A 25,172-nucleotide genomic window follows, 5' to 3' on the forward strand; every position below is an offset into this window, starting at 1 on the left:
TCATTTCAGACAATTTAAGATTATACAGCTATAGAAAAAATAAAATAGCCAGCTTACTTTAAAAATTACTGCTACTCATTTAATCATTCAACAAATATTTCTTGAGAATTATTAAAAAGGAAAATGGTTCTTCTCAAAGAGCTTAAAATTCAGAGTGACATTCTGGTAAATCAAGTTACCCAGAAACCTACAAAATAAGGTTTATGTAAGAATGGACATAAGTATAACATCAACAAAGGGCCATGGAATATCCCAGCAGATATGTCTAAGCAACTCTGAGAAACAAAACATTACTCTTTTGACACATTTTTTCACATCATAGTACTCGTCAGAACATCCTACAACCTACACACTATCCTTCAATATTTATTCCATTAGAAGAATTATGGCATCAATAGTAATACCAATTAATCAATTAAGTTCTTGAATACTAACTAAGTACGCTGCTAGGTATCACAAGTGGTAGAAATGCTGTAGCAGACAGTTCTTAATCAGGAGACAGTGGAAATAAGTGCTCCATAAACTGCATCACTGACCAGATGTTGAAGATGAAGCATTCATGAAGCAATCTGAGAACAACCTAATTAAAGATGCAGACAAAAACTAAAATACGGCTGATTATTTGGGATGGAATCAAGTATGTAATATACGTATTATACTTTTATTTATATTACAAATATAGTCAATATACTTATCAGAAAATATTCCAAAATTAAAATTTGTGCTTAAAATACAGAGGTGGGGGGTTACCTGGCTGGCTGAGTTGGAAAAGCATGTGACTCTTGATCTCAGGGTTGTGACTTCAAGCCCCATGTTGGGTGTAGACATTACAAGTAAAACAATAATAGACTTAAAAAATTTTTTAAACCAAACTTTTATTACAAAACAAATATGGGACACCTGGTGGTTCAGTCAGTCAATTGTTTGCCTTCAGCTCAAGTCATGATCCCAGGGTCCTGGGGTCAAACCCCACACACACACAAAAAAACCCGCCCACATCAGGCTCAGTGGGGAGCTTGTTTCTCCCTCGCTCTCTCACTCTCAAATAAATAGAATCTTTAAGAAAAAAAATATAGAGAGGTACGATGCAGGCAGGTTTTTCCTCTTCTGTATCTCTGTAACATTTTATATTCTTCTTCTTCCATAGGACTTATTTTTATACAATAGAAATGATTTATACCTTTGCCATCCAAACTAGCCTGTTCTTAATCATTTCTGTATTCCCAGCTCCAAGGTATAATTCCTGGCACATAACAGGCACTTATTAAACACTTGGTGATGGAAGGATGGTAGGGAATCAGTATCACATGCTCTATTTACCTAGTGTCCTTACTCCATACACCAGAAAGACAAGTAGCCCTCTCCATACGAGGTCACTGATGGACATATTTCAGTCAAACTTTCCCAGGTTTCATCTAAATCCTTGTATTTGTTTTTTAATTATACTTAGTAAATAATAAAATATATTCATGCATATATGTGAACATTCAATACACTACTGTGCTAAATATAAACAAAAAATTTTCTTTGCTGTGTAATAAAACAGAGAAGCAAAATATCCATATAATGTAATATTACTGTGCCAGGTTTTTGTTTTTTAAAGATTTTATTTATTATTTGACACAGCATTGGGGGAGGGCATGCAGAGGGAGAGGGAGAAGCAGACTTCCTGTTGAGCAGGGAACCCAACACAGGTTCTATCCTAGGGCCATGAGATCATGACCTGAGCCAAAGGCAGATGCTTAATCAACTCAGCTGCCCAGGCACCTCTGTGCCATGTTTTTTCATAGAAAAAAAATATACAATAAGAAACAAACTATTAGGATAACTTTGAATCACTTGAGATTTAATAATGAAACTTTATAAAATAGAAGATTATGTAAAATAGCACATATGAACTATTCAACGGTAATAAAAAATATTAACCTATATTACAAAGAAAATAGACATTTTAACATACATCATCTAAGAAAGAATTAGAAATTTATCTGGACACAAATTCTATAGAGAATTAATAATAGGTTGGGGAGAGAAGGAGCAAGGTATGAATGCAGAAGAAAGGCGCTCTAAAATATTAGAGTTCTGGAATCCAGCTTGGAGGTGTCAGCTATATATTCCTTAATGGAAAAAAAAAAGTTCTAGTTCACATTATTTTAAATCTCTAAGAATTCTGTTTTATCATAGAGATTTATATTCAATCTTAATTATTCATCACAATCTTATCCTAGTAAAAACAGATATAAAAATGTTGTTAGAATTAAATGTATTACAAGTGAGGAGAGTAGTTACCCTAGTGGTTGAGTTTGTGGGGTGCTTCTGGGATGCTAGGAGCACTATTTATTGGGACACGGGTATGTTCATGTTATGAAAATTTACCTATATGGTTTTTTAAAGATTTCAGTTATTTATTCATGAGAGATACACAGAGAGGCAGAGACATAGACGTAGGGAGAAGGAGGCTCCATGCAGGAGCCAGATGCGGGACTCGATCCCGGAACTCCCAGACCACATCCTGAACTGAAGGCAGATGCTCAACCACTGAGCCACCCAGGCGTCCCAATTTACCTATATGTTAATGTGTCGGTGTGCACACTATATTTAAATTTAAATTTTGTTTTTTAATAAAGACTAAATTTAGCCAGGATCTACATAAAAATTTTTGGCAAAGGTGTGATGCATTAAAGATCTTTGAGTTCTGCATACCTACATCAAGAATTTTCATCCATTATATTTGCTCTACCTTTTTAAATACTTATTTCTACAATACACAACTTGATACTGAAAAATTAACATGATTCAATACCGTAAGTTCAGCATGATATGCTAATTAGGTTCCCAAATGTTCTTTATCACCAAAATTAATGTTTTGTGGTCATAATATATCCACTGCGGGGCAGCCCCGGTGGTGCAGTGGTTTAGCGCCGCCTGCAGCCTAGGGCGTGATCCTGGAAACCCTGGATCGAGTCCCATGTCAGGCTCCCTGCATGGTGCCTGCTTCTCCCTCTGCCTGTGTCTCTGCCTCTCTCTGTGTGTGTGTCTCTATGAATAAACAAATAAATAATCTTAAAATATATATATATATATATATATATATATATATATATATATCCACTGCATGTACATGTAAATAAAACTGGCTAAAAGGACTCTCATACCACAGGATTTACCATCTTTCCCCTTAGGGAAAAAGGATCTGTGCAGGGCAGAGAATATAGGAAGATTTTCCCATTGCAATCCTTATACAGGATTTATATACTGTTTGACATCCTCAGTGAGACGTACTCGTGTGTTTCTTTTTAATGGAGTCTACCTTAATAAATCTTTTAATTTTTTAACTTGTCATAGTTTGGGGTCTCAGTTAATCACTGTATAATGTCACTTAACTGTCTAAAAGATACTCCTAAATATATTATTTTTCTCTAACCTATTCAAATATCTAACCATCCTGGAAATATTTAGGCCTTAGGAAGAGCACCCAACCCTCTACCATTCAATTATGATTTAGTTATAGACAAGGCATTTAAAAAAAAAAGGGGGGGGGGAATAACTGGAGAAGGCCAGTTTTAGATTTAAACACTCTCTTCTCCAAAGTCAACTTTTCCTCTTAAGTTACTCTTCAGGGAGCCAGGATATGAAAATTCCTCTATTATGACTTTTCCACTTACAAATTCTCACAGTCAAAAAACAAAGCTATTCCAGAGCAAAAGTTCTGAACTGTCACAACCAAAAGACAGTGCTGGCCAGCAGCAAAATCACTTATTTTGGTTCATTTTCTCTACTAAAGATGCTACCTATGCTTATGTTTAATTCTGAATTATAACACTATTAATTTTATCATGTAGTGGGTCTAGAACAATGAGTTCTACAATGGGGATGAAAATAAAGATGATCCACAGCAACAAGACACACACCAGCAACCATTTTCTAAGAAAGAAAATTCCCCACTTGGAAAGGAAGAGTAACACAGTATTATTATTATTATTATTATTATTATTATTATTATTATTATTATTATTATTTGGGGGATCCTGACGCTGGGCTGCAGGATCCATCTTCCTTTCTTGTCCCCCTCTTTCTCCACTTTTGCTCTCTAGTCTTCTGTCTGGGCTCTCACCTTCCCCTCCACCATCCTAGGCCCTTATCCCAGGCCCCTATCCGGTGTGTTCTGACCCAGCTGAGGGCCACTGCATATGACTCTCATTAGAAGAGAAAAAGAGGGGCACCTGGCTGGCTCGGTTGGTGGAGTACGAGACTCTTGATCTCAAGGTTGTGCGATCAAGCCCCATGCTGGGTGTAGAGATTACCTAAAAGTAAAATCCTTAAGACAAACTGAGAAAAAGTTAAAAAAAGAAGCAAAGACAGAAAACCAAGCCATGGGAAAAGAAGTACACATTGTATGTTTATGGGTTCTCATGAGGAAGGTACAGCTTATAGGAGATTTGTATGGATGTGCTTTTAAGTTACATATATAACATAAGCAGGAAACAAATTTTAAACAGTGCTGATAAGTAAAAAAAAGAACAAAAAACAAACAAACAGGAAAGGTTATCTTAAACTTGAAAATGGTACAATGACCCAACAAAGTATCAACGATAAAAAATAAAGATCTTTATTGACATTTCTGAAGAGAAAGAATAAACACACAACATGTAAAAGATGCAATATCTATGAAATCATCAACTAGCAAGGATATAAAATTATTTGTTAAATGGAAAAACTTTAAAGTCGATAGCTACAGAATGACAATAATTGAGTATTTGCCTGATTTAATTTGGAATAGAGTGAAAATGTTACTGATGCATCAAGCAAAGAAAACTACAGTTAAAACCTTTTCCAATCCGTACAATCTAAGAAAGAATGATGGGCTACTAATAAGTACAGGTACCAAGGTTAGTAAGAAGTTCTCCTAAAATCAGTGAGGATCGTCAGGGATGCCGATTACCTACTTCAGTATTTTTCAATGTAGTAAAAACTGGTCTATGTTTGAAAAGATGCCTGACAAAAAATATAGTAGAAGTGAGGACAATGGTTATGCCTGGTTTTAAAATCTGGTTTTCCTATCTGGGAGAAATACATTCATGAAAGGTAAACTAGATTTCCCCCCAATCACTCTGGTCTTACAAAAAACCATTTAGAATCTAACTTGCCCTTAAGTAGGAGAGCTTCAATATTAGACTGCAGGACTTGGCAACTGTCCTAATAGCTACCAAAGGCAGAAAAACCATGAATAAAAGTAAATCAAACCAGCCAACGAACTCCAACCCAGAAAAAACAACAGTAAATCTAGACCAACATATAGCCTTACTATAGGAAAGCACTTGATGGACATCCTCAGTAAAGGGTAAATCCCAAGCCACCCTAAGCTTTTGTTAGGAAGTATTATTACTTGTGTCAGGCAGAATTCTAAAAATGAGCCTCTTAAGATTTTCCACCCTAATGCCTAGGAATGTGACTTTACACGGCAAAAGGGATTCAGAGCAAGAATCAGAATTATGATTACTAATCAGCTGACCCCAATAGAGTATCCTGGACTTTCCAGGTGGGCCTAATCCAATCAAATGGGCCTCTTAAAAGCAGATCCCCATCTGCTCTTAGCCCTCTGTGGCTAATTGCAGAAGAGGAAGTCTGACACAGCGCAGAAGAGACTGGCCATGCCACTGCTGGCACTGAAAATGGAACAGAGTCCTAGGCAAAAACTGAGGTGTGACAAAAAGTCTCGGAGAGCAGTTCACGGCCAACAGACAGCAAGTAAATGGAGATTTCAGACCTGTGACTGCAATGAATTGAATCCTCCCAAGTAAAAGCAATGAGCTTTGAAGAACCTGAGCAGAGAACCCAGTCACACCACAGACCTCTCATCCAAAGAACTGTGAGATAATAAAAGGATATTTAAGTCACTAAATCCGTGGTAATTTGTTATGCATAAAAAAACTGATGTCTTTTACTTACAGTACCTATCAACCAGAATGCCTTGCCATTGTATTTGGATGCCGTACATTTATGAAGGATGAGTGTTAAGAACCTTGCTTATCAACACAATAAGAGAACTAGCTAAATATTAATGTTATTTATTTCATATGTACAGTATGCTCAACGACATTTAGTTGACAGTAGCTATTCAGTCACTAAATATTTGCTAAATATCGACACATACCAGATACTGGGAATATAGCAATGAACAAAATGGGTAAGAAAATCCCTGCCCTTATGGAGTTTGTATTTAATAAAAAATGTTGTGGACAAGGGTTCCAAAAATTCTGTACTTCTAGATGTTAAACATTTCAACTGAGAGACCAAGCTTCCCTAATGCCCACTACCAGAGTATAGGGAGACTTGACAATTTATTTCAGCATTCTATCCTACAATATCAGTAAGTCATCTTATCCCATCAGTAAGCTATGTCATTCTCAACTGTAAAATGGGGCTAGTAATACATATTTTACAATGTCACTGGTAACAAATTAATCACATACATGATGTTGAAAAAAATTATGACACAGAAATATATACACAGCATGATTCTACTTATATAAAGCCCCAAACACAGAACCAGTGATTGTTAGGGCTGTATACATAAGCAGTTATATGGAAACAGTAGGTGCAAAGGTCACAATAGTAGTTCCTCCAATGTAAAGGAGGGGCTTGTGAACTGAGACGGATATGTCACGTGGGGAGGGCTGGTGGATCCAGGCTGTGTTCTAGTTCTCCACCTGTGAAGTGATTATGCAGGTGTCTGCTTCATAATTATTTGTCCAATCTCACATGTACATCTTATGAACTTTTCCACCTAAGTATCCATTAACCCTTGAACAACGCAGGAGTGAGGGGTGCCAAACCCCCAACAGAAGAAAATCCACTATAACTTTGGACTCTTCCACATCTGAACTACTAATAGCCTACTGCTGACTTTACCTTATCTGAAACAGAGTTGATTAACATATATGTATTAGATACTGCATTTACAACAAAGTAAGAGAGAGAAAAGACAATCTTATTAAAATTTTCAAGATGAGAAAATACATTTATAGTATGGTATTTATTTATTTAAAAAGGGGGGAAGCATCTGGGTGGCTCTGGCTCTTCATTTCAGCTCAGGTCATGATCTCATGGGTCCTGAGACTGAGCCCTATGTCAGGCTCCACACTTAGTGGGGAGTCTGCTGGAGATTCTCTCTACTTTCCTCTGCCTCTGTTCCTCCCCTTCCCAGCTCTCTCACTAAATCTCTAAAATAGATCATCCTCCTCCCCAAAAAACACATATTAAGTGAATACAAGAAGTTCAAACCTGTGCTGTTCAAGGGTCAACCACATTACATTTCACACACTCCAAAAAAATGCTTTATAAAAGATCAATTAATATCATATATGGTGATACACAATTTGGGGGAGGTTTTTCATTTCCAAAAGATTAAAGTTTTATAGCCTCTGAAATCTCCACCTAAGATATCTGGGGGTCAGAAGTCAACTTCATATTCTTGGGCAAAATAATATAGGGAAAAGGATTTTACTTCAGAACAATTAGTAACACAGTCCTTCATTTTCCAAAATAAAATTTAAAGTAAGAAATTCCATTCTTAATTTTGTTTTTACAGATATTCTTTATTTTAAAGGGAGGAGAAGAAAATTCATGAACAGGTCCATGAACATGGACCATCTTAGATGAAGTAAACAACAAACATCTTAGAAGTAACAGTGACTGGGGCAGTCCCAGGTGGCTCAGCGGTTTAGCGCCTCCTTCGGCCCAAGGCCTGATCCTGGAGACCCGGGATCGAGTCCCATGTCGGGCTCCCTGCATGGAGCCTGCTTCTCCCTCTGCCTGTGTCTCTGCCTCTCTGTCTCTCTGTTTCTCATGAATAAATAAATGAAATCTTTAAAAAAAAAAAAAAAGTAACAGTGACTGAAGCAACACCTTCCAGGGAAGTCAGGTATTTCTACGACCACCTCCTTCTTTTTCTGTTCATATTTTAGTTGAAATAGCTTTAAAACTACCTATGTACTTGTCTAGCAAAACCTCATTAACACCCAGTAGCCTTTAATACTTCTTCCATTTTATTAAGATTCCTACACAATAAAAGATTCCTATGCAAAAACAATCCACGATGTTCCATTAAAAATTAGGCTATTTTAACAGTAAGCTCTTCAAAGGCAGAATCCATATTAATTATCCTCTAGAGGGGACTCCTGGGTGGCTCAGCGGTTTAGCACCTGCCTTCGGCACAGGGCATGAACCTGGAGTCCCAGGATCGAGTCCTACATCAGGATCCCGCATGGACTCTGCTTCTCCCTCTGCCTGTGTCTCTGCCTCTCCCTCTCTGTGTCTCTCATGAATAAATAAATAAATAAATAAATAAATAAATAAATAAACAAATAAATAAATAATTTTTAAAAATTATCCTCTAGATACACTGCCAAGTATAGGAAGTTAGATGTTAGAAAAATCATAGTCAAGTCTGTGCTCCTTCGATTACTACCAGCATGATCTCTGAATATCCATTTCCTCCTCTTTATTTAAATAAAGACAATTATATCTGCCCCATCAATCTGATAGGCTTCTCTGAGGGTCCAAATAATATAAAAAATATAAAACAAACCTATGAAGGATTCCAGAAACATAACCATCATGTTATTTATCTTTAGTACCTAGGACATAGGTCACCTAACATGTTTCTTAACAACTGCAATTTTAATGAATGAGATGGTTTGCTGCTGATCTAAAAGAACTTCACTGTCCTTGCATCAACATTCACCTTAATATAAGAATTGAATTAGGCATTGGGAACAAGTTGAGTCAGTGTTATAAAATCCAAGCTTTTCTACAGAGCATATGCCCACACAATGAGGGAAGTGATTCTTTACACCCAGAAGACTGCTAGAGGGCAGCACAGTGTTCGGGAAAACTGTATCTCCATACACATTTTGGTTAATACCTTCTCATCTCAATTTCCCTTTCTGGAGAAAGAATCTCTGGTTCCTACAGTATCCACCCATCCTCAAGGCTTACGGCAAGGCCCTGGGGCATTGCCGTGCCATCTGCACCCAGAGACACCCAGGCCTCAACCCTACCCGCCCCCTTCCTTTACCCTGAGATAGGACATGTGTGGTATTTCCTGTGGTAAGACTGAGGCAGTTCAGAAGTCAGCCAGTAAATATGTTCCAACGTACCTACATTGTCCATGTCCACCCAGCCTTAGTCCCTGGCAGACAATGGATAGAGTTGGTGAAACTGCCATCTACGGCTTTGCCCCAGGTACCTGTGGCCAGTGGTTCCTAGAGACCTCTGTAATTTCCCAAATACTAAGAACTGAAGTATTTTAGTATTTTGGTGGTTTTATTCTTGGTGCCAGAGTTTATACCCTGAATGCTGGGGTTGCACAGTGTTTTTTACATATAAGTAATATATATAATATACATATATATATTATATTGCTGCCATGTAGGAATGCAGGACACTGGGGTTCAGATGGTTCTAGAAAAACCACAAATTTGTATTTTCATATAAAATTGCTATTTCAAAATATAGACAACTCAGTGAAAAAATGTATTTCTAGGGACACCTGGGTGGCTCAGCAGTTGAGCATCTGCCTTTGGGCCAGGGCGTAATCCTGGGGATCGAGTCCCACACCAGACTCCCTGCATGGAGCCTGCTTCTCTCTCTGCCTGTGTGTATCTCTGCCTCTCTCTCTGGGTCTCTCATGAATAAATAAATAAAATCTTAAAAACAAAAACAAAACAAAACAAAAAACGTATTTCTAGCCGCCAAGTCATTAAACTTGCCATTCACTCTCTACCTAGAACATTCTTCCCCCAGATATCTGTATGACTTGCTCCCTTGCTTTGGCCCAGTCTCTGTTCAAATATCACCATCTTCCTCAGAAAGGCCTTACATGACCATCCCATCTAAAAGAGCTGCATACATAACATACTCCAACCATTCTCCATGCCCTTACCTGCTTTATTTTTCCCCACAGAGTTTATCACTACTTGTTAGTAGAAGCACTGGCATTAGATTTTTTTTAAAACCTGTTTGTCTGTTTCCCTTTAGCAGAATGAAGGCAAAGTTAGTTTTATTTACAACTATATTCCCAAAGCCTCCAGTAGTACCTGACATATACATGAGAATTTTTTACATGAAAGGTTCTCAGACTGTTGACTGACATATATAGGTGATAAACTTGGAAATGTAAACAATGTATGTGAAAGTAGTCACACTGGAATTCTCTTCTATTTATATAGATATAAACCTGTTCTCACTTTCCAACAAGTTTATCAATGTTAGAACATTTGCCAATGTTTGGTAATACAGTCATTGATACAGTATCACTTTCAATACAAGAACATTTATCAATGCCACAGAAAGGATACGAGAAGCGATCATTCCATGTTGCTCTTTCGACGTATTCCAACATGACAACAGCTTTGATTGTCGTTAAAAGTTTGTTCCATGTCTCATCAAAATCTACTACTCTTGGTTTCAAAGACATTGTGCAAGTTTAGTGTTGAAATCTGTTGATTAAAAACAATAATAATGTTAGCATGAATTCTACAAACAAGTTACTTGTTTTTAAAGCAACATATAATGCAACAGCATGACAGACAAAAGGGGTGAACAGAACCTGGCACATAGTAAAAACACAATAAATACTGGCCACTATCTTTTCATAACTATCCAGACAAGGAATTACATATTTACATTCATTACAAACTCTAGGAAGTGGAAAGCTTTTACTACAAATTACTTATAGATCAAGGGCATTGTTCCCATGATTTAGAAGCCTCACTTAATGTGCTGAAGGAAAAATGCTGGGAACCCATTAGCCAAAAAGCCAACTCCCATCATAAGAAACATGCGAGAGATATTTAATAAAAAGGTTTGGGCTCCAAATCTGTACATACTCCTTAAACTGGGGAATGAGGTAGCTAGCATATGGGGGAATATGAGAAGACACAAGAAAATGAAAAGGTTTATCTTCCCACATTAGTTTAGGTAAACAATTAAGAAAAAATTTACATTTCTATCAAAACAAAGGAGTTGTAGAATGCAAAATCCACATGAACTTAAAGATAATAAATTTATAGATTCCAAAGATAATCAGGGTTGCAGCAGAGAGCTTAGGCTCTCTTAGATCTTAGATTCTGAGTATCCAGTCCCACTTCCCTTAATGAAAGTACGGCTCTAGGATGAAACCTCTGGTTCTGGTGACCTTGACCAGCCTAGAAGAGAGCTAAAAGTTTGCCTAGCAGACAAGCTATATTCTAGAAGTTCGCTGGTTTCTGAAACAAAGGGTCCTTAGGGTAGAGAAACTTGGCTTAAGTGCTAGATTCCAAATGCTTCTCTATATCATATCAGAAAAACAGAATTAAAAGAGAACTCTTTTAAAGTTAAATTTAATTGCAAAAGACTAAAAAAAAAAAATTTAATTGCAGAAGGGAATACTTTTCTGACAGGTGTTTTAATATCCTCCCCAAAGTTTTCTATAATTACTGGAACTGTGAACCCCAAGCTAGCCTGTAGGCAAGGCCAAATAAGGAGGAAATTCCATCTCTTGTCTCCTACTATGTAGAAAACAGAAGACTGTACGAAAACAATGGGGAGAAGGCGAAGATGCATACAGTAAAAAAGGAGACAAGAGGAGGAAAGTGGGTATACACTCTCAGCCACGAACTGGAGGTGGCCCTATGCCCTTCCAACATTTCTGTCCTGAGCAAAAAAGAACTCAGGGAGTCCAAGGAAAAGAAAGAAAAGAAAAGGAATCAGAGAGAAGCCAAACAAAATCCAAGGGCACGTGGCACACTGAATCAACAGTCTTTCCTCAATATACTAGAGACTAACCACTGGGCTTTATTTAAACTTCCAGTATTAACTAGAATGGATGAGCAGTAATCTGTGAGAGTGAGTGTGTCTGTGCATGTGTCTCTGTGTTAGGAATGTGGGAAGGGGACAAACAGAAGGAGGGAGAACCTAAAGCTCTAACTCTACATCACGGAATTAACCTTAACTCCTTTTCCTTATTTACCACATCCTATCCAACTGTGTTCCTGAGTATTTCTTAAGTTCATCCATTTCTATAATATTCATATAGTACTCACTATAATCCAAGCATTCTTGGATTATTCTAAGTGCTTTATATAAACTTATTTAATTCTCAGAACTATCTGATTAGGTGGATCCAACTACTCTCTCCGTTTTCCATATAAGAAAACTGAGTCCTAGGATGATTAAGGAACCTGTTTAAGGTCACAGTACTGTTTAACGGTGGCATCAGAAGAATTCCAACCTGTGCTGGATTCCATGTTCTTAATTGCTATATGCAACTATACTGCCTTACTAGTATCTTTGGTGAATATTAAACACTTGCCAGGCACCATTCTAGCCTCCAAAGATACATTAGTCAATAAAAAAAATTCGTGACCTTCGAGGTTAAAATCTCACAACTGGCACTCAAAGGCAAAAATAACCTACTTAAACCAAAAAATCGACCATGTTACTCTTGTACCTCAAGCGTTTGATACTTCCCACTACAGAGAGCAGGAAGTTTAAGCTCACTGACAACACGGCATCCTGAGCTTCTATGATTTGACCTTATACTAATGCACCTCTCCAGCTTCCTCTTCTCATGGGACTCCCACCCTTCACATCTTAATCCAGTAACTTTTTCTCTGCTCAGAGGTCATTGAATTCAACAGGGTGATTCATATACCCAGTCTTTACTCTTTTTTGTTTTCTCTATCTAAAATTCTTCTTTCTCTTCCTCCCTCTTTCTACCCATTTATCAACTCCTACTGATATTATAGCCTTAGTCTAGTATATCTGTTTTTAAAAAACTTTCCAGGGCCTACTTAAACCAGGTGAGGTGCCCTATTTTATACAGCACATGAAAATTCTATACTTACCACTATTAGAGCATTAGCCAACCTGAACTGTAATTATCTGAGTGTTTCTTGAGGATAAGGCTTATTTTGTAACTATATACCAAAAAGTTGTCAATGCTTCCTTCACAATAGTATTCTGCCCTTATAAAAATGGTATTACGTCTACTGCTTGTAAATTATTTTAATGGCTACATAGATTGCCTTTTAGCTTTATTCAAGTTTTGACAGAGTCACAGTGACACCGACTTCTTTGCTGAGACCAACAGGTTTAAGGTAGAGTGGGTATATGTGCAGTGATAACCCATTTTCAGATGGATAGAAAATATGGAAGGTGAGAAAAATAGTAGCCTAATGAAACATAAGAGAAATTAATGAAACAATATCTGAAAGTATGCTGATATTGTCTCCTAAATTCTGTTTGCATAATATAAAGCTCATATAACTAAAAAATTTAAGTTCTCTCATCTTATTTAAATTGTTTACATAGTAATTTACTCATGAGGAATTTATGTAAGAATGATACAGAACAAATAAACAGAACTACATTTCCCAAGCTGTTCGATAACTCATAAAAATAAATGAGTCTTCTTCATCCCTGTGGTTTTATTAGGGACCACATTATGGTCCTATGTCTGACATCCTGCCAAGACCTTATCTATCCTCACTTGGATTATGTCCCACTTAGTATCCTCAAAGTTACCACATTACTACCTTAGCTTTTTCTGAGTTCCCACTCAGGTAATGTTAGAGTTTTTAACACTTAGGCAGTATACAGGTACTGAGTGTTATGAACCCTAAAAACAAATCACAGGCTCTAAATACAAAAATACAGGGATGCCAGGTTGGCTCAGCAGTTAAGCATCTGCCCTCAGGGCGTGATCCTGGAGTCCTGGGATGGAGTCCCATATTGGGCTTCCTGCATGGAGCCTGCTTCTCCCTCTGCCTATGTCTCTGCCTTTCTTTTTCTTTGTGTCTCTCATGAACAAATAAATAAAATCTTTAAAATAAACAAATAAAGTTACCAAAAAAATTCGAGTCACTACATTTCCAAATAACATTACATCAATATTAAGTGTAATATCTATAAAATTTTCATTACATCTGAAAACAACTTATAGACTAGATTTTTCTCAGAGGACCATTTCTAAATATGTACAATTATCAATAGTACATTAAATAATTACAAAAGTAATTTACATAGAGTTTTCATATAAGAAATTCCACTCCTACATATACACCCAAGAGAAAACATGGCCACACAAAAACTTGAACACAAATGTTCATAGCAACATTATTCATAAAGGCCAAAAAGCAGAAATTAACTCAAGTGTCTATCAACAGATAAATGGATGAATAAAATGCAGTATATATCCACACAATGAATTATTATTCCGCAATATAAGAGAATGAAGTACTGATAGATGTTACAAAATGGATAAATCTCAAAAACACACTAAGTGAACGAAGTTGCTCAAAAAAAGGTCATCTGAGTGCCTTCTATACTATACATGTTATATATTCAAGCATTACTAACCTTCAACCTGCAAGTCAGCAAAATCCAGACTGTAGAAAACTACTGGATAATCAGATTTCCTCAATAAACTATGCACGCATGTAAGAGAGAAAAGAAAAAGAGAGACAGAGAGAGAGACATACAGGGGGAATTTAAGATAGACTAAAAGCACATTAATCAATTACAATATGACCTTGTTCGGATGCAAGATTTAAGGTCTTCTATATTAAGTTATGATAACCCTGGAACCTTGAACAATGTTGGGATTTTTGATGACCTTAAATAAGTAATTTTTATACTTTTTAAAATGATAATTACAAAATGAGCGTTTTTTTTTTAAATGAGAATCCTTATCTATTAGGGTTATATTCCAAAATATTTATGAATGTAATAAAATGCTGAGATATGCTTCAAAATTAATAGCTTGTTTATGAAATAGTAATTGTGTAGGATGAGTGACAAGTACATGTGGGTTTATTATACTATTCATTTTTTTGTATACATTTACAATTTTCCAAAGGAAAAGGGTAAAAATCCTTCTCTTCATCATCATTAATAGTTTCATAAACATGGGATGGCGGAAGTACATAAAAGAAATAAGAAAACTTAAAAAAGAAAAAGATATTAATCTAAGAGATCCAATATGCAAACAATATGCATCCTAAGAAAATCAGAAGAAGAGGTAATTATAAAAAAAAAAAAAAATGCCCTACAACTGAAGAACATGAGTTTTCAAATTAAAAAGTCTACACAATACCCAGAATATTTGATTTTAAAAATAAATAGCAGGCACCTCTTTTTGACATATTAAAACACTGAGGATAAAGAAAAGATTCCAAAGTTTTCAGAAAAGAAAAACAGGTTACAGCAAACCCTAAGTTGGAAAGTCTTTCTTTTTTATGTATATTTACACTGGAAGCTGAAAGGTAATATAAAAGCTATGCCTTCAAAATTTTCAGGGAAAATGACTAACCACCTAGAATTCTCTATCAAGAGTGATATCAACTAACTTCCCAAGCAGCCTTTTTTCACAGGAAAATAGAAGGTATATTCCATCAGGAGAGAATGAAACAAAGACTTGGGATCCCAGAAACAGAGGGATCTAACAAAACAGTAACAGGAATTTTTCAGAATAGGTATGCAGGGTTTAAAAACAATCTGTCGAGATAAGACACAGAAGACAGAGCTATCCAGGGGAGTTATCCCCAAGAAAATGGGAAAGGAAGAACTAATAGACTGTTTTCAGGTGTCAACAAACTTTTCTTGTAAAGGAATAAATACTTTAGGCTTTGAGAGCCATTCTGTCTGTTACAACTAATTCAATTCTGTCACTGCAGCACAAAAGCAGCCACAGACAAGAAGTAAATGAATGAGCATGCTTGTGTTCCAATAAAACTTTATTTACAAAAAAACAAGGAGAGGGAAGGATTTGGCCTGTGGGCCATATTCTTGCCTGGACTCCCCCAGTACATGGTATGTTTGGACAATGCAAGGAGTTAGCAGCTCTGGTGGAGAACTGGGGGATAATTTAGGTAGATTACATTAAAAACCAAGCAAAAGGGCAGCCCAGGTGGCTCAGCAATTTAGCACCACCTTCAGCCCAGGGTGTGATCCTGGAAACCCGGGATCGAGTCCCAGTCCCATGTCAGACTCCCTGCATGGAGCCTGCTTCTCCCTCTGCCTGTGTCTCTGCCTCTCTCTCTCTCTCTCTCTCTCATGAATAAATAAATAAATAAAATCTTTAAGAACCAAGCAAAAGATTAAGCAAATATTTCCTAGTTATGACACAAAAAGCCTGAATCCTATAAGAAAAAAGTGATTAAAAATTGGCCTTCATCAAAGTTAATAACTTCTGGTCCTAGAACAATGCTGACAAGAAAATAATAAACATACAGTAAAGGTAGTGGATTACTGCTTATACAGCTAATTATAAAGGTTAAAAAGAAGCAGCAAAACTAACTATGATAATTAGTTAAGCAATATACAGAATAAAATAAAACATGACTTCAAAAACTTAATTTGTGGGGAGTAAAAATGTAGAACTTTAGAACACACTCAATCTTAAGTTGTTATCAACGTAAAACAGTTACAAATATAAATTGTTATATGTAAGTCTCCTGCTAACCAAAAGCAAAACAAAAGATATACAAAGATATAGAAAAAGGAATTTAAGCATACCAGTAAAGAAAGTCATCAAACCACAAAGGGAAAGAGCAAAGAAAGAAAGGAACAAAGAGGAGTACAAAACAGCGAGAGAATGAACAAAACGGCAGTAAAGGCATCCCTATCAATTCCTTTAGACGTAAATGGACACAACTCTCCAATCAAAACACAGAGTGAGGGATCCCTGGGTGGCACAGCGGTTTGGCGCCTGCCTTTGGCCCAGGGCACGATCCTGGAGTCCCGGGATCGAATCCCACATCGGGCTCCTGGTGCATGGAGCCTGCTTCTCCCTCTGCCTGTGTCTCTGCCTCTCTCTCTCTGTGATTATCATAAATAAATAAAAAATTAAAAAAAAGAGTGACAAAATGGATTTTAGAACAAGACCCATCAAAAAATAAATAAGTAAATAAACAAACAAACAAATAAATAAATAAAAACAAGACCCATCTATATGTTACCTACAAGAGACTCACTTCAGATGTAAGGATAAATACAGAGTGAAGGTGAAGGGATGGAAGATACTCCATGCAAATGGAAACAAAAAGAAAGCAGGGAAAGCTAAACTTATATTAGACAAAATCAATAAGGAAACATCAACCTTGGGCAGCCCCGGTGGCGCAGCAGTTTGGCGCCGCCTGCAGCCCAGGGTGTGATCCTGAAGACCCGGGATCTAGTCCCACATCAGGCTCCCTGCATGGAGCCTGCTTCACTCTCTGCCTATGTCTCTGTCTCTTTCTCTGTCTCTCTCATGAATAAATAAAATCTTAAAAAAAAAAAAAAAAAAAGGAAACATCAACCTTAAACATGTTACGGCAGATGGAATTAACAGATATATGTAAAACATTCCATCCAAAAGCAAAAGAACACATTCTTTTCCGGCGTACATGGGCCATTCTCCAACACAGATCATATATTAGGTGAAAAAATTAATCTTAATAAATTTAAGAAGACAAATCCTATTAAGCATCATCTCTGACCACAATGGCATAAAACTAGAAATCAACTGTGTGAAGAAAACTGGAAAATTCACAAATATGTGGAGATTTAACAACACGCTACTGTACAGAGTTAAAGAAGAAACCAAAAGAGAAATTAAAAAAGGAATTAAAATGAAAATACACCATATCAAAACTTGTTGGAGTAAAAACAACTTTAAGATGGAATTCTGTAGCAATAAATGCCAACACCAAGCAACAAGAAAAACCTCTAAATACTAGCTTCTAAATACTAGCTTCACACCTCAAGCAAATATGAAAAAAGGTGCAAAAGAAGCCCAAAGTTAGTGGAAGGGAGGAAAGAGCAAAGATCAGTGTGGAAATAAGTGAAATATAGACTAAAAAGATAATAGAAAAGATCAATGAAACCTTTAGCTAGACTCACCAATAAGAAAAAACTCAAAATTAGAAATGAAAGGGAAAACATTGTAATGGATACCATGGAAATACAAAGGATCACTAAGAAAGGACTATGAATAAATAATATGCAAACAAATTTGACAATGTATAAAAATATGGATAAATTCCTAGAAACATACAACCTACCAAAACTGAATCATGAAAAAATGGAAAAACCAAACTGATTACTACTAGTGAAGTTGCATCAGTAATCAAAAACCTCCCAGCAAACAAATGTCCAGGACCAAACACCTTCACTGGTAAATTCCACTAAGCATTCAAATAATTAATACCAATTGTTCTCAAACTCTTCCAAACTCATTTTACGTGGCCAGTATTACCCTGAGACCAAAATGAGACAAGGATGTCATAAGAACAGAAAATTATAGGCTGATATCCCTGATGAACACAGATCCAGAAATCCTCAACAAAATACTAGTAAAACAAATTCAACAATACATTTTAAGAATCATACACCAAGATCAAGTGGTATTTATTCCAGAGATACAAGGACAGTTCAACATCTTCAACACAATCAATGTGTTAGGCCACACTAACAAAATTAAGGATAAAAATCATATGATTGTCTAAATGCAGAAAAAGCATTTGACAAAATTGAACATCCATTTACGATAAAAAGTGAGTATAAAGGGAGTATACTCCAATACAATAAAAGCCATATATTACAAGTCAATAGGTAACATCATATTCAACAGTGAAAAGCTGAAAGCTTTTTAAGACAAGGATACCAACTCTCACCACGTTTATTCAACATACTACTGAAAATCCTAACCAGAGCAATTAGACAAGAAAAACAAGTAAAAAGCATCCAAATTAGAAAAGAAGTAAAACTGTCACTATTTGCAGATAACAGTATTATATACCGAAAACCCTAAAGGTTCGACCAAAAAACTATGAGAAGTAACAAACTAATTCAGTAATGTGGTAGAACACAAAATCAGTGTACAAAATCTGTTGTTTTCTATATACGAATTAACTACCAGAAACAAAAATTAAGAAAACAATCCCATTTACAATTGCATCAAAAGAACACCAAAGAATAAATAACCACAGAGGTGGAAGACCTGTACACTTAAAATTATAAGACACTGACTGAAGAAAAATTGAAAATACAAATGAAGAGATACTCTATGCTAAAGATATTCCATGTTAAAATGTCCATACTACCTAACACAATCTATGGAGTCAATTCAATCCCTATCAAAATTCCAATAGCATTTTCCCACAAAATAGAAAAATAATGCTAATATCTGTATGGAACAAAACAACACAACTCATAGATAAACAGAGAACAGACTGGTGGCTGCTAGAGGTGGGGAGTGAAGGGTGAGCAAAATGGGCAAAGGGTACAATCTTCCAGTTATAAAATAAATAAGCCCTGGGGATGTGATGTACAGCATGATGACCACAGTTAATAAAACCATATTACATATTTGAAAGTTGCTAAGAGAGTAAATCTTAAAAGTTTTCATCACAAGAAAAAATTTTTGTTACTATGTATGGTAATAGATGTTAACTATATATATTGTGATAACTATTTGGCAATATATACAAATACTGAAATCATTATGTTATAAACCCGAAACTAGTATGTTATGTGGCAATTATACATCAACAGAAAAAAAAATGAATGAAAAGCAGCAGCCTGGGAGAAAATGTTTGTTAGATATAGATCTAATATAGGACACATACACACAGGATTAGTACCCAAAATTCTCAAAGAACTCTCTGTAAAGAACCCTCAAAGCTCAGTAATAAGAAAACACACAATCCAATTTAAAAATAGCCAAAGACCCAAAGAGTTCAGAAATACTGATAGTAAACAAGTATATAAAAGATGTTCAACATCATTAGTCACTAGAGAAATGCATATTAAATCTTCAACAAGATAGCACTACACATCTATTGGAATGGGTCAAAAAAAATGACAATCAAATGCTAATGAGGATGTGGAGCAACAAAAACTCTCATTTGTGCAGATAAAAATTGAAAATTAAATGACTTAGGCAGTTTTTCTTAAATATACACCTTTCATTTGACTCAGCAATCCCCTGAGTATTTATACATTAGAAATAAAGATACACATTAAAAAAAAAAAAAACCCTAAGCACAAATTTTTAGAGCACCTTAATTTATAACTGCCCCAAACTAGAAACAATCCAAATGTCCATCAACTGGTGAATGAAAAAACAAAATATGGTGCCAATATGGACAACAGATTATTCTCAAAAGCATTAGCTAAGTGAAAAGAGACCCATTTGAGTACGTATTGTATGATTTAATTTATGTTACATTCTAGGAAAGGCAAAAAATAGAGGTACATACTTCAGATCCCTGGTTGTCAGAGGCTCAGGAAAGACTACAAAAGAGCAATAGGAAAGTTCTGGGGTGACATTGTGGTGGTACTTACACAACCATAAAAATTTGTCAAAATTCAAAAAACAATTTCTATGTGTAAGTTATACTTCCAAAAACCTGACCCCTCAAACTCAAGATGTCCATCCTTCTGCAGTATTCCACATCTCAGTAAATCGTATCATCATCCACGGAGTTCCTCAAGCCAGAAATTTTATTTATCATTCTTGATTTCTCTTATTCTCCTCTACAAATCAATCCAATCAATAAGTCCTGTCAACTCTATCTTCTAACCATTTCTTGAATTCATCCACTTCTTCCCATTCCCACTGACATCACCCTAATCCAAACCACCATCTCTTACATGACCATTGCCACAGCTTTCTAAGTGACCTGCTTGTATTCTCTTTTGACCTCCTTGATACATGTCACATACCATAACCAATGTAAGCTTTCCAAAATGCAGATCTTGATTATTTCATACACTCTTTAAAATTCTTCAAAGATTCTAACTTACAATCTTTAGTATCACTGTTTAGCAACAAAAAAAAAAAAAACAACTCTTACTGTCTAATTTATCACTCTGGCATCTTTCCTATAAAAATTGGTAAATATTTTACGAATACAAAGATTTTAAAACAAGTTATCAGTTCTCAGAGAATAGCTAGGCAACCTAAGGTAAAGATGACAATAATCAGGAAAATCAAACTGATGGACTATCTAGATTTCTGATAGAAATGTTCTAAAATCTGTTTTCTCCTCACTATACATACATCGTTCCTCCGAACACTAAACACTGACCTGCCATTGACCTTTCCTTTCTCCTGATAATCCTAACTTTCCAGTGAGTTTTAGGTTTCTGAGGCTGAAAAAGAGTTCCAAAAGAACATGTTACTGCCCAAAGTATGATGTGTTAACAAAGCCTGACAAAATTCCTACCCCAAAGATGCTTTAAACACAGACTTACTAATAATAGCAGAAATAAAAAAGATTTAACCTTGCCAAGATCAGATGGATTTTAATTTGATGCACTATTATTCTTCATTTGGACATTTTTCACATAAAAAACTGGTTTGGATAATCACACTTCAGCAGGTAAAGCCTAACAGAATCTCAAAACATTCAATTTTAAGTACAGAACTGACATAGACAAATATTTTATCTGAAGTATAAACTATCTTATTAAAATGTGTAATTAAGTTTAACATCTTGATTAAGGTGACTGACTATAGCTTAACTACAGAAAAATGTTTCAGTATGCCACATGACTTCCAAAAGTATGATTTATGAATAATATAAATGGCTAAACAATATTGTGATTTTTTTCAAAGATCTACTTATTTATTTATTTGGGAGAGAGAGAGAGCTTGTGTGAGCAATTGTGGAATGGTAGCAAGGGGAATGGTAGAGAGTCTCAAGCAGACTCTGCACTGAGAGTGGAACCCCATGCTAGGATCAATCTCATGACCTTGAGATCATGACCTCAGTCAAAAACAAGAGCTGTTGCTTATTGTTTAACCAACTGCACCACCCAGGTGCCCTGTGCTTCTCTTTTTAGTTAAAAAAAGAAAAAAAAGACAAAACTACCAAATTATGACTTTATATTTCACTACTGGCAAAACTTTGGCCATTCTAAAAATTACCAATAATATAACAGTGGCACCTAAATTAATTCAGGTAAGTCAATATACCATAATTAGTTTTTTAAATGAATTTAGTGGCTTAAAACAGGTTATCTAATTAATATAATTAATATAACTTGAAATAAAATACTTAAGGCCCAATACAGAACATTAACTTTGTAGTATTTTCCATTTCCGTAGGAAATGCTACTCTACTACACACTAAAAATGCTACGGTCATTTCATATGAAAATAAGCTCCAAGACTACATCTAAAAAATTTCATCTTACTGGTATTCAAATGAGTAAGTCATTAGATAAGCGAAAAGATATCTTTACTATTTGGATGAGGCATGGGATACAATGCTTTTTGTTGCAGTAAGATTTGATGCACAGAGCTCTAAGTACTCCACAAATGTCACTTCCATCAAAAAAGGACTAAGTAGGGGAAAAACAGTAAAAAGAAATACAGTAGTCTCTCATTGATCTCAGCTGGCAAAATGTGTACTGCAGGAAGAAAAACCTTAAGTCTCAAAAAAAAAGGAAGGAGGATGTTGGGGAGTAAAGAATGTATTTATGCGGGAATCCCTGGGTGGCTCAGCGGTTTGGCACCTGCCTTTGGCCTGGGGCGTGATCCTGGAGTCCCGGGATCAGGTCCCACGTCGGGCTCCCTGCATGGAGCCTGCTTCTCCCTCTGCCTGTGTCTCTGCCTCTCTCTCTCTCTGTGTCTTTCATGAATAAATAAATAAATAAAATCTTTTAAAAAAAACTGAAAAAAAAAAGAATGTATTTATCCTACAGTAAGTTACAGAAGGGAAGTGCTTCTAAAATAAACCCACCTGACCAGAATTAAAGACTTTTCTCAGATTCTCCCAAGTCTGTACAGTCCCAAGTACAGACTGTACTTTTTTTCAAGTTTTCACATCACTCTTAACAGCATGAAGTTTAAGGTCCTTTTCACTTCCTCACTTTTTTTCTTAATAATTTAGGCAAGGAATTTAAGACACCAACCAGCCTTTATTTAAAAGAAAGAAGAAAAAGAAAAAGAAAAAGAGAAAAGAAAAGAAAAGAAAAGAAAAAAGAAAAGAAAAGAAAAGAAAAGAAAAGGAAAGGAAAGAAAAACCATTCTCATATACCTATCTTGAATGCGTTAGAGAACCTCAATTTGTCTAACTCCCTGATAGGTAGGCAAGCTCACACTGGCATGCATACTAGACAAAGCTGTGACCAACCAGCCTTTTCACAAATAATTACAACATACAGAGCACATTTTTCCTAGGTCTGATTTTCTACCCAAACATTAAAAAGAGTTACCTGAATCATCTTGTCCTTGCACTACCCAAAGAATTGCAATATTTGCTATCCTATTCCTTTGAGAGCTAAGTTAAATCACATATATTTTTAAAATCTTGGATTTAAGGGGTGCCTTGGTGGCTCAGATGGTTAAGCATCTGCCTGCGGCTGAGGTCAATATCCTATAGTCCTGGCATCAAGCCCCAGGCTCCCTCCTCAGTGGGAAGTTTGCTTCTCCCTTTCCTTCTGCCTCTCCCCCTGTTCATGCCCCCCACCCCCCAACCCTGTTTCATATGAATAAAATATTTTTTAAAAAAATCTTGGATTTTAATCTTTTCTCACAAGTATAGGCTAAGATGCTAAGATTAATAGTAATCTGCTTTATCTAAATTGTTTGTTACAGGTTACATTGCCTTTATGGAGGGAATCACATACTAATCAATTTCTACTGGTTTATTGGCTATACTAAAATTCAGAGTCCTTGCTTCATCTTTCAATTCTTATCAACTTTATTTATCACTACTTCTCAACTAGTCCTTTTTTCCAGATAAATTAATATACTTGTGAGCTCCTAGATATTAATTCCCACTCAAGTCCTGGCACAGCTATAGAAGACACAGACATGAGACACCTGGGTGGTTCAGCGGTTGAGCATCTGCCTTTGGCTCAGGTCATGATCCTGGAGTCCTGGGATCGAGTTCCACATCGGGCTCCCCACATGGAGCCTGCTTCTCCCTCTGCCTGTGTCTCTGCCTCTCTCTCTCTCTCTCTCTCTCTCTCTCTCTCTCTGTCTCTCATGAATAAATAAATAAAATCTTAAAAAAAAAAAAAAAGACAACACAGGCATGGGAGAATAAGAAAAGGTGATACAGCTATGGCAGATTACACATCAACTTTGCTGACAATTTCCTGTTTAAAATTCCAAAAACAGCATGGAAAACAGAATCCCATTTTTTCAGACAAGTGTCCCCTAAGGTAAAGAATAAAGACAATCCAGTGGCACGTGGGTGGCTCAGTTCAGTAGAGCATATGACTTTTTTTTTTAAAGATCTTATTTATTCATTTGAGACAGAGAGATACAGAGAACAGGAGCAAGGAGGGAGGCAGAGGAAGGAGAAGCAGACTCCCCACTGAGCCAGGAGCCCGATGTGGGGCTGGATCCCAGGACCTGGAGATCATGACCTGAGCAGAAAGCAGAGGTTTAACCATCTGAGCGCCCTGAGCATGTGACTCTTGATGTCAAGGTCAACTCTTGATCTCAGGTCAAGAGTTCAAGCCCCACACCAGGGAGCTAGAGTTTACTTTAAAAAAGAAAAAAAATGAGAAAGAAAGAGGGGAAGGAAATAAGGAAGGCAGGAAAATACTGGTCTCAAAAATGAGAAGGTATCAATCAAGAGACTAATATTCTAAATTGGCTCTGTCAAGGACAGTATGATCTTAGGCTAGTTGCTATTTCATTTTCCCCATCAGCATACCATAAAAACAGTATAAAAAAACAATATATATAAATACATTTCAAGTTTGCTGGGCAATCCTAAATTTACGTGGTTTTATTTTCTACACTTCTCTATAATTTAAATTTTCCATCCAGGCTTTTGAATCTAATGAAGACTGACTGCTGTACCACTGCTGCAATCTTTATGCCTTTACTGTTTCTCATACTTTATTCCCATATTGTCTATCAAAAAGGCTCTCTTTCATTCTATTTTTCTCATAAGCAGTTCATTTTAATGTTCATCTGTTCCAGAGGAAAAAAAAATACAATTCCTTTCATCATAATACCACACAATTTCCTTAATCCTCAATTACCTTCTTTATAACTGCTTTTTTAGCCCTCTAAAATTTAACTTCCAAGCTAGTCAAACATAAAAGTGCCAACATAAAGCTATCTACCGATAATCCACACAAAATACATTGCCCTTACTCACATAACTCAAAATGGA

The 25,172-nt window shown here is 36.1% G+C and overlaps 1 protein-coding gene across 4 annotated transcripts in view; it reads right to left on the minus strand.

Moving 5' to 3' along the window:
* CUL2 (cullin 2) overlaps positions 1-25,172 on the minus strand; it is a 101,806-nt gene that overhangs the window by 68,735 nt on the left and 7,899 nt on the right. For 2 of the 4 annotated variants that reach the window (XM_041766509.1, XM_041766508.1), the window contains exon 2: positions 10,362-10,502. In XM_041766509.1, coding sequence (XP_041622443.1) covers positions 10,362-10,480 — 119 coding nt within the window. In that variant the 5' untranslated portion in view covers positions 10,481-10,502. Of the gene's footprint in view, positions 1-435; positions 602-10,361; positions 10,503-14,403; positions 14,472-25,172 lie in introns of those variants that run through there. The other 2 variants (XM_041766510.1, XM_041766511.1) reach the window with 2 other exon arrangements.

The sequence above is a fragment of the Vulpes lagopus genome, chromosome 8, assembly GCF_018345385.1.
Source record: "Vulpes lagopus strain Blue_001 chromosome 8, ASM1834538v1, whole genome shotgun sequence".
NCBI classification, from domain to species: Eukaryota; Metazoa; Chordata; class Mammalia; order Carnivora; family Canidae; genus Vulpes; species Vulpes lagopus.